The following is an 11,393-nucleotide window of genomic DNA, read 5'->3' on the forward strand; positions in this document are numbered from 1 at the left end:
GCAGATACAAACACAACACTGACATCTATACCAAGTTATGCAAATAATAAATGATCATCTTACACATAGCCATCAATGTAACGGCAGTTTATTTCCATAAGTGCAAAATGTCATTTGGGAAAACCCTTGCAGAAGAGAGCTGGCTATGTTTGTATGTGTTCAAAAAATAAAGCACTGAGAAATGTGAAAACCTGACATGGAATCTTTGTTGCTGTCATAGTTTTAAGAAGAGACTTTATTGTCTCTTTATGTATAAATTCTAGCATTTTAACAATGAAAGAATATATAAATATATAATTTTGAATATACTGGTTCCTCCTCCTATTATTTCAGAAGCATTTTGCTTGCACACCTGACGAACTGATAAAAGACAGAATAAATGTTCTGTCTCTCTGGAAACTTTGTGTGCTTAACTATAATTTTTATTTTTTATATAAATAATATTTAATCTCTCTCTCTCTCTCTCTCTCTCTCTCTCTCTCTCTCTCTATATATATATATATATATATATATATATATATATATATATATATATATATATATATATATATATATATATATACTTTTTTTCTCTCATATTCTCCCCCACTGGACCACTGTTGACTAATGTTCATGTTGCAGTTTCCTCACCAACATGATTGGGACATGCAAGGTGTTATACCTAATAAACATATATCAGTCACTGCTAAGCCAATAGTGGTCTTTCAAAAAGTATCTAGCCAACAACTGCCCAACTCTCATTAAGATTAATTAAAACATAGCTAAGAAAAGTTATGCATAGGCATAGAGTTTCTACTGTCTTTACTGAACATAAACAATGCACCTACTAATTACGATTTTCTAAGAGTGTGGTTGCTGATTGCACATGCCCAAATTCAAATTAATGCAATCTTGTTCGCACGTACAATGTATCATTAACCAAATCATAACATTACATAATAGTTATATAAAATGACAATATAACCATACACACAAAAGTGATTTTTCTAACATCGTGTACATGAAAATCTGAAAATATCTTATATAACTAAATTCCTGAAGTTGCATCTTAGTAAAATCACCTTTATCACATCAGCAGATAACCCATATTATCATGACTGACCCTCCTATAAAGAACAGTATATCATCACTTCTAAGTCATAAAAGGTCTGATAATCACACTCCAGTGGGTCCTCATAAGTAGTCTCTCCCATGACCTTGACCCTAAACCCATCTATCAATTTTTATTAGAGATCAATCAGCTATTTTGCCTGATAAACAATCATTTCTGAAGAGGTCAAAAATCCAGTATTAACTTGTTACGCAAGTGTTTTGTAAAACATCAAGGACACTTGAGATACTCATCTTTACAAAAGAAAAAAAAATTCAAATTCTTTGAATTCAAAGACAAATTACGTAGCTTTTGCTTAGAATGAATAAACTAACAGAATATCTGTTCCTGGTTGAGACCTTAGTTATAATAACTTATGTTTATAATGACTAAACTGAATTAACAGAATACTGCTTGTATCTGTTCCTGGTTAAGATCCTGGATATCTTGACAAAAGATGACACTTTGGTCACTTACTTTAAATGCATATAATGTAGCTTCAGTAACCAAACATTTTAGAAAAGAACAAAATGGTAAAAGATTGTGGAAATGAATCATTTATCAAATGCCTCCAACTGAAAAATGGATATCTTTCACTTTGTCACTCTATGGAAGCTTATTGTGGTTAACATTTTTCTTAACAAAGAATTCTGTTCTTCTTATTCCAATTCACTCCAATCACCACCAAATCCAGTTTAATTCAGTGGCTGTGCATTGACAGTGAGGATATTGTTTTCCCCTATGCTGAGGTCACCAATACTGGTTTATTGGGGGCAGTTATAAGAGCTTAAGAGCCCTTTGGCACTACCACTCATCAGCATTTGAAAAGACATCTGACAAGGTAAAAGACACTCATTTATCGCTCCAATACAATAATGGTCTCATGTAAAAACAAAAAAACAAAAATAATGTCTCATTGTGCATAGTGGTAGATATGAATGAATATTACTGCAAATAACTTCTGTGCTATGGAATATATTTTTATTTTCGATCTTGCAATGCTGCACAAAAAATGTGTTAAATGCATGGACACATTTATTTAGAATTTTGTTGTTGTACAAACATCATAACATCTTTTATTTTGCTAGAAATAAAAATATTATTTGAATCTGAATACAACTGCATGATTAAAGTGTTTTATTAAACTAAGCAAACATAAAACTGGTTATATTTGTTTATTTAACTTTATTTAAATCAATTGTGATGTATTTAATGCCAGTGATTTACAGTAATAAGTATTTAAAAACGTTCTGCTGAAATGGCCATAGTCTACATTTCCCTTTCTCACCAGATGAGGGCAGCACTTGTCTTGGTGTTAGCGGTGCTGCAGCTGTGCTTGCCGCCACTGCTCTGTGTCCCCACCCGAGATCTCAATGCGGCGAACAGTGAGTTCCATTTCCAATCACGTTAATTAATGACTCACTGCATGTGGAATCTCTTTTACACGTGATATAATATGGGACTATGACTGAAAGTCAGTAAACTACAGTGTCACAGGTTATCTTCTGTTAAATTACCAACAGATACAAACACTTGTAATATAGACCAGTTTCACTGCAAACACTGAATACCATCTAAATAATTAGCCTACACCTGTCTTTTGATGTAGAGGTCCAGCTAAACCCTGCCTTGGGTGATGTGATACCACCTCTCGGTGCTTTGACTGTGGTGGAACTCCCTAGCGCACCTCCGGAGTTCACCTCAGAGAAGGAGCAAGAATGGAGCTCACCGCTCATGTTCGACGACAACGTCAGCCTCAAATGGGTCAGCTGGAACGGCTCTCTACCGAACGGCGCTGTAAGCATCTACAACGGTTACACAGAACGCACCGACTACGTGTGCAAATTCAACTGCGAGGCCGGATTCTACACCCAAAGCAAAGGTGCTTTCTGCAACTACCCTTACGCAAACGCTGAGTACTCCAACCCTAAGTTTGAGGTCTTGGTAAACGAGGACCACTTTGAGTTTCTGCAGTGGAGGTCAGACTCCTATGGCTCTGTGCCCACAGATTCGGTGAAAACCTGTGCACATGCGGGAATCTACGTCGGAAAGAATAAATATGGTTTAGGGAAGGTTGTTCCCCAGCATGCAGCCTTCTTCCTGCCTTGGGAAGGCGATGAATATTGGTACAAGAAGTATGATGTCCTGACCGTGAACAGAGACAAGTACAACCAGCACATCTCCCATGTGGAGTACGCCATTGACCAGATCGAGCTATTCAATCATCCTCCTGAGACCATCCAAACGGCCAAAGCCACCAACTATGAGTGTTCTAGCATTGAAAAGACAGTCCTTTTGGAGAAGTCCAGCACCATTGAGAAGTTCTGGGACATCGGCAGACAAACCCGCAACGGATCCACCTCCTTCATCACGGCGAAGATTCCCATCATCAACCCAAACAATGTGGATTTCACCAAAGAACAGACTGTGAGCTTCTCAGAGGGGACGAAGATCATCGAAACCATCAGCCACTCCATGTCCGTGCAGGTCCTCGTTCCTCCAAACCACTCGTGCTCTGTGAGGATGGACGCTAAAAGGATGACCGCTGATATTCCTTTCACGGCACGCCTGAGTCGTACGTACAGTAATGGGGAAACCCACTGGACCACTGTCACTGGGACGTATGATGGTGTGAAGATCGGGGAGATCAACGCCGTAGTGGAACGCTGCAAGCCAATCCCTGATGCACCACCCTGCTGAACGGTTGAAACCAGCTTCCAATCCAGACTGGCCTCCTTTAGTGATCAAAATCATGTTCTTATTAGCATGGCAGCAACATGAATCACCTGTTTGAATGTTTTTTCACCATCAATAAAACTGTCTATGCAATTAAAATGTACTTTTTCTGTTTCATGATTTCAAATATATATTTTAAAGGAATCAACTTTTATGAAACGTGTACCAATGATACATCAGTATTATAGATAGATAGATCGATAGAGATGCAAGACACGGGTGCGTGGTTAATATTTTCAAATACTTAATTGCCTTCTGTGTCCAATGAAGGCACTAACAGTGAATAACTATTTGATGGACACTTCCCATACATTTTTCCTTCAGGCAGCCTGTTAAAGCAAGAAGTTCCAGTTCACAACATATTTTGCCAGGTGTTCCAGCTGCCTGTCAGCTATTCTCTCAGATGTTCAAAATCACACCCAGGTGTGTGAAGGTTTAATTGTTTATATTTTCCTGTGACAGGTGCTGTGTTCACTGAGATAGTCTTGTTCATGTGGGCCCATATTTATACGGTGAAGCACCAATGACATTGTCGGTCTGCTCCTATCTAACTGTTGATCAGTTGCGCAATCAGCCAGTTCAACTCTGCATGCAAACCCATGCAAACTAGCACCAGACACCAACTGCCCACAGAAACCATCAACCAGAGTAAACACATAATTTAACCTCACCAGATTTTCTCTGACAGCACAGGCAAGGTCTAAGTCTCCAGTTAGAAACTTTATTACTGTTGTGACTGAACTGGAAAGCATTGACATTTTATATTGAAATAGGAATGTGTGGGGGTTGTGGTGTTTGTATCTCTAGGGTTTGTTTTGGCAGTTTGAAGTGTAAATGTTGAAAGAATCAATGGCCTGTCTTGGTTTTAGTCACCACATCTTCTTTACCCTGTTCTCAGTAGCTCAGTGAATTCATATTGGACCAAACAGCTGTCAGTGCGTACAAATTTTGGACATACATACTCACAGCATCCAAAAACAAAAATCAATGCAAATTTAACCCGAGAGTCCTATAGTCCAACTAGTGGGTTAGAGAAAGATGAAGTCCTTCATTAAACTTTCTCATTACACAGCCTTTGCAGTATTCTTCCTCTCTTTCTCCCTCTCTCTTTCTACTCTCTCTCTCTCTCTCTCTCTCTCTCTCAGTGAGGGAATCGATCCACTGTTATAAGGAGCACTCTAATGAGGATGAGGAACATCTTCATAAAGAATCCTAATCCCCCCTCTAATCCGTCATTACGGCCCGAGCCCCACTCACTGCTCACGCCTCCATCATAACACCACCCTCACTCCGCCCCCCACCATTGTACTTCCACTTAAGTATGTCTCACTATGGACCAGGCTATTTCTGTCTCTGTCAAATACCGCTTATAGCTGATCTGCTAATTAGGCTTGGAGCCAAAATAGGGTTTTAGGATGAAATATATTTCTTTTATCTGCCGCACGATATTAGATGGTTACAATGGAAAATAAGACATATGTTTAATGAACCATGGTCAGCTAGAAATGGACTGTAGGGGAATGAGTGTGGAGGTATTTTGAGGCCGCAGTGCTGAGAGAGTTGTGCTTTTGTTTTAAGGTAAGACAAATAACAGGCAAAAACTACAGTTGGTTCTCATTTGAAGAGTTTTCGTGTGTATATCTCCAAGTCGAGCGTGTTAACCCGGGCACTGACATGGCTGGTGTTCACATGCACATATGGTGCTATAAAACACTTGCAATTTACATTTGTAATTTTAAACATTCTAAAAATGTACATGAAATTTCAAATGTGTAAATAGGAAAATAGGAAAAGGTCAATAAAAAAGGCAATGTGAAGCAATTTTAAGAAAACCTTGCATTATTGCACTTTACGTATTTGTGTAAACATTGCAGAAATTAATATTCCAAGAAAAAAGCATTGGGTCCTCTTGTTGTCATTTTCAAATAAACTATACAAAAACATGCTGAAACAACCAGCGCGTATTATGCCTTGTTTTGCAGCCACAAGGCAAAACTTTTGAAAGAGAAATAAACACACACACACTCACACACAGACAAACACGTCGATACAGTCTAATGAGAGAGGTTAATGTCGGCTCGTGTACATAGAGGGAAACGCATTTCCTGGAGGCCACGCCACGAAGTGATCAATGTGTGAAGAAGCTAATTAGACTTGGGTAGGTGAACAGAGGCGTGATGTAGTAGATTTCAGCTGATAGAAATAATCAAAACAAAAACAAAAAACACAAACAAAAGGTGTGAGGGAGGGAGGAGGCAGGCCTTCTTAACCCACTGCAGCCCCAGATCACTAATATTGTCCATACACCCCAGAATTCATTCATTATTAATGGGCTGGGGAAGAAGGAGACCTTATTTAATGATGTCAAAATAAAGGAGCTCCCCATTCCTTCTTACCACAGTGCAGTGCTCTTAGACCAGATGATAGACATTTATTTTTTCTGCTGACAAATGCAAATTAAATACCTATACTTAGGGCATAATTGTGGAGGATACTGAGTCAATAGGGGGTGTTGATGAACATTTCTAACAATGAATAAAGTGTCCTTATACACGGTTAGCAACTCTCTGTCTACAGTCTGATCTATTTTGTTTGTTGATTTCACACCCAAGGGATGATGGAGAGATTATCACAGAGGCAGCTAGGCCTGTGTTTCAATCAGTAAGGCTTCAGTTGACAGCAATCTGCTGGCATGTGCGAACAGATTACTGCCTGATCAAGTGTGGGCATGCCATTGGCTCAGGAGAGGGGATCAGACCAACACCATTCGAAAACATTTCAACCTACAAAAACGAAACCTTTGAAAAAAAGTGAAGAAAATAAAGCATCCATTAGAAAACAAATAAATAAATCATACATAGCATATGTAAATAATGAAATAAAACATCACCAATAATCCATGGCAGAGAAGGTCAGAGACAAAGGTGTAATGTGGTGACCAGGTGCTATTTAGCCAGGTGTGTCACGGAGGGGAAAGTACCACCACGTGCCACCCCCAACGCCCCCCACCACATCTCCCGTGTCTAGCTCTGCAAATGTTTGCCTTGTGTAGAGATGAGCAGGTGCACAACACCCTCCTCTGGGGTTATTTATGTAGAGTTGAGGGGGAGGGGGGTTAAGAGGCTTATCAGCAATCAGCTTCTGCATGTGCCTGTAGTAGCCAGACTGTTCCACAATCAAACGGCCTGCCCCCCTGGGCAGACAGCAGGCATGCGTTAGTGCCCTGGGGCTGCAGGATCACAGTGTCTTTGCTCAGTTGAACGAGCCTCTCTCGGCCGGATCCGGACACGCTGTGATCCTTAATGGCTGGCTGGTGAGGCCTTTGTAACTCATTTCAAACTTCAAAACTGCCTTTGTAACAAACTTTACTGATGTTTCAGGATGTCCCATCTGGTGTGGTGTTGTTGGCCCTGGGGGGATTGTTTATGTGACATCACTGTGAGGGCCAAGATCATTAGTAAAGTGGAGCAATAGAGATAGACTTAAATCCTAAGTTACTTAAGGTATCTGTTACCATAGTACCTATTACCATACTAATAAGATATTGTTAAAAGGGTTATATAAAAATACTGTAGTTCCTTGAGGTTGACAACAAAAGGCTCTTGGTAAAAAATTAATACATGTTTGGTTTCGTTTTCGCTACATTCATTAAACTCTTAACGGAGACTGGCGTTTACTTCCTTTTCTTTCTTACTGTCTGCAGATTCGTCGTGACAGTGATCATTTGTGCTTGGTCTGAGATTGTTACAAAGCCATACCATGACGTCTATAGAGAATACTGAGTCAGATATGCTTTACTGTAGTTATGCATTCAGATATATGCTCAATATGTAGCCCAAACAATATCATTTCAGAGTATGTACACAAACATCATACTTTTTTTGGAGAACTGAGTTTCAGGATGTTTGCTTTGTTATGTATAGTTCTGGTGAGAATGTTACTGATTCCATGATAACTAATTGTAGTGTTAAGTACGTGTGTGCGTGTGTATATGTGTGTTTTAATTATTTTAATCCGCTGTGACCCTAATCCACGTGTCCACGCGTGAGGCCAGGTCTCTCCAATAATGCTCTCACATTGAGCTCCTGATGGGAAACCGTTGACTGTAGTTCACTCTCACAGCAGGAAAGCGCTTGATTAATAAAATTGCTTTGATCACAGGAGTAAGCCTTGAAACTGTCTGCTGGCTCGGAAATTTCAAGTGGATTTTACATCGAACTCATCTGCCTTAAACACCTTACCTCACTTGTAGGATGGCCTCCGTTTTTGTTTTATCTGCAATCTCCCATCCGCGTTCTGCCTCATTTTGGAAAAAAATCACTGAGTCAGTAAGACAAGCGCTCTGAGCGTGGATAATGGAGAAACTCCAGAGAATAGCAACTTTGCCTGGGATTTCCTTTACCCTGAGTGACTATGTGAGAAAATTATGAATGTGAAACCCTGTGTGTGTTTGTGTGCGTATGTGAGTGTGTCCTCTTCTGTGTGAACACTTGTCCACTAGGGTGCAGTGTTGCAGTCTGCCAGGAACTACCGAGGCGTACGAATGAACAGAGACCTGCTCATAACTCGTCGTTTGCCACTGAAGTGAGATCCACAGAGAGACAATAGTACATACTGCATCACAGGAGAGTGAGTTAGAGCTCCATATTCCCCTTTGGCCTGCCTGTGGGGCTGGGTTAAGGAAACCCAATATCACAAGTGGACAAAAAGGAGGCGGGCGGTCTAGGCGCGTCTTTGTCCCTCGCATTCTGGGACCAGCCGTCCAAAGCAATTATACACCCGACGTTTGTTTCTGGTGGTATTGATGTCTTGTTGCGGAGTCCAGAGTGATACCTTGAGATACTTCCTCTTGTTATAGTGGTGTTTCAGAAGTTTGGTCTCCCTCTGGGAATGTTGCCCACCCAGTGAACTTCAAAGCTTTAGGACGTTGCTCTAAACTTTATTTGTATAATAGACCCATGCTTCTTGGAAACAAAGACTTTGTCCTTTGAGACCGTAAAGTCATTTCTTTTGTTACATAGTACAATGATAATTGTGTAAAACTGAAATGGTCAGGGGTATAAACTGAAGATGGGAATCTGCTCCCATCTGGATGAACCCTACACCGTTTTAAGACCAGTTCTGGATAAGAGGGACCACATTTTGTGATACCATTGATAACTGTGTACCTGGTATGTTCCCCAATGTAAGTTCGTATGTTTTTGTTTCATTAAGCCCAAATGGTGAAAAAAGGTTCATCAGATACCACGACAGTTATTCATTAGAGATAAAAAACCTGCCCAAAATGTCCATTGGTAAGCAGCAAATACAGATAATGTAGCGTCCCCTATAACGCAGCATTGATAGTCACTCGCAGGCCTCCAGGTGGCGGTAGTGGGCACAGACAGGACTGCTCAATACAAGACCACCTTTCTGCTCAACGCAGGACGCCGTCTGCGTGATCTCGCACAGGCGCGCCTCTGTCCAAGGTCTATGGAGTAAACTGGGAGATTAAGGCCTGTCGCTTACAGCTGCCACATGCTGACATCATTTTGGAAACTCCTGTCCTGTTTTGTCTCCCCCTCTCCCTCCCTCTCTCTGTAAATTTCTAAGAAGGTGCGGCGATAATGTGTGATAATTGCAGATCACAAATTAAATCACATCTCCTTGTTTTCTCCTTGTCTATCGAACTGTGTTGGCATTCAACTTAAATTCTCTTATACCCTTAGATAAGTTATCCACTACTACCAGTATACTTCCTCCTCTCTCTCTCTCTCTCTCTCTCTCTCTCTCTCTCTCTCTCCTGCGCTCTCTCTCTTCCTCTCTATTTTTTTCTGTTCCTAGCCGTTCTTGGTCTCTCTCTCTCCCATTTGCCTGCAGCAACTGTTTCTCATGTGTTTTGTAATCTAGGTTCAGATACATATTTACATACAAATAACTTTCATATGTAGCAGTTATGTTTTGGTGTCTTTCATGCAGTGTTGACATATGTAAAACTTCCAGCAAATATAAACAAGGCTTCAAACTTTAACTTAAAACATAAAGCATATTTAAATATGTCTACGGTTGATATTGTGTTAAGGACACTAATACCTCTGAAAAAAGCCTCTGGACTCTTAGCTTAATTATCAAAAAATGTGTTTAGTGTTGATACTTTGGCTCCCAGGACTCCAAATGCCCAGAAGGGGAAAAAACTGTGAAAAAGTTTCTCACAACAGCAGTGGTTTGTTGTCAAGAGGAAACTCTTGATACTCTTAACCTCAACTTTTGACCTTAGATTTGGTGGTCAAAATAGACCATGTTTATACAATAAATTCCCAGAATTCAGTGGTCTTGTATATAGACCCAAAGCTTCTACTTTACCCTGGTGGATGACAAGATGAACTTTTTTGTGATAGTGTAAATGTATCACTGCTCCCAGTTCCTTGGTCCTCTGCAGCTGATGGATTAGAGTGTTTTCTTCTTGGGTCCCACATGGACGACCAGGATAGCAACCCAGACGTCACATCTACCACTGGTCCTCCCTGGAGGAGACTGGGGCATGGGAACCTGCCTCCTCCCTGAGGGGTCGGGGACATGGACTTCTGCCCATACTTCCACACAAGGTCTCTTGCTCTCACTCTTCCTACATTTCTATCATTCCCATGCCACACTCTCACTCATTTTCCACCTCCCTTGATCTGTCTTCCCTCAGTCACTCGCTGTCTCCTTCCCTGTCTACCTTAGCTCACTATCACTTGCAGTCTGCCTCCCTTGTCTTTAATACTCGTTCACTTACTCACCATTGCTCTCTGACTTTCTCATATTAATGTTTCTTCTCATGCCACCCTTCCTCTCTCTCTCTCCCTCCCTCCCCCTCTCTTTAATTTCTCTTTCCCACTCACTGTCCCATAATAGCTGTTGTGTAAACATCTATTTGGCCAGTGAGGTTTTCGTGGCTGTTGTGAACACAAGTGACTTCCTTGCCGCGAGTTCCCATTACAAGACGCTCACCTCCAATAAGACATTGATTTGTGGGTCGTTCACCCTCTCGCTGTTTAACCACATGGCCATGACATCCAGACACTTCTGGTGTTGTGCCTGACATTTGCGAAGGGTTTCATCACTAGAAGTGTGTTGTCACCTAGGTGATTAACTTAAGGCGGCCTCCTCAGTGCTGACATTGCACCGTTATGTTTCACTCCCTTTATGCAACAAAACCGCAGCCTCCTTAAAACCGCTCCTGCAGGGGTGTGGCCAATTGCAACACCGAAATAAAACATGCTGAACTAACGTACCTCAGTAGGTCCACGAGAGGCACAAAAGGCACAAAAACTGTTGTTGTGATTGGAGGGTGAAAGATAAGATGAGGTTCAACCTAGTTTTAATAAATGTGTTTTAGTAATCATTCAATCAATATTCCAAGCCCTGCTGAATCCAAACACATCACACAGACAAACACACACACAGTCAATGTGCAGGTGAAGCATTCTCCATCTTAAGCTTGACCCTGTCCTCCCTCCGACTTTGTTCACAGCCAGCCACATCCTCCTTTTTCACTACTGCAGAGTCGTTTCTGCAGCAGGAACACCACCGTACAACGGTGCAC

General features: G+C 41.0%; 1 protein-coding gene across 1 annotated transcript; it reads left to right on the forward strand.

The window, feature by feature from the left end:
• Nucleotides 1-2,381: 2,381 nt before the first annotated feature.
• On the forward strand, nt 2,382-3,864 carry LOC143509828 (natterin-3-like). The gene is made up of 2 exons (XM_076998634.1): nt 2,382-2,475; nt 2,700-3,864. The coding sequence occupies exons 1-2, from the start codon at nt 2,382-2,384 to the stop codon at nt 3,788-3,790; spliced, it is 1,185 nt and encodes a 394-aa protein (XP_076854749.1). The 3' UTR covers nt 3,791-3,864.
• Nucleotides 3,865-11,393: the final 7,529 nt, after the last annotated feature.

This window comes from Brachyhypopomus gauderio, chromosome 3 (assembly GCF_052324685.1).
Source record: "Brachyhypopomus gauderio isolate BG-103 chromosome 3, BGAUD_0.2, whole genome shotgun sequence".
Taxonomy (NCBI): domain Eukaryota; kingdom Metazoa; phylum Chordata; class Actinopteri; order Gymnotiformes; family Hypopomidae; genus Brachyhypopomus; species Brachyhypopomus gauderio.

What these genes read in the sequence shown, in the direction of transcription:
- LOC143509828 (XM_076998634.1), top strand. Translation starts at nt 2,382, where the DNA reads ATGAGGGCAGCACTTGTCTTGGTGTTAGCGGTGCTGCAGCTGTGCTTG. An exon ending in AGATCTCAATGCGGCGAACA is followed by an intron (nt 2,476 to 2,699) that starts GTGAGTTCCATT and finishes CTTTTGATGTAG; the next exon opens with AGGTCCAGCTAAACCCTGCC.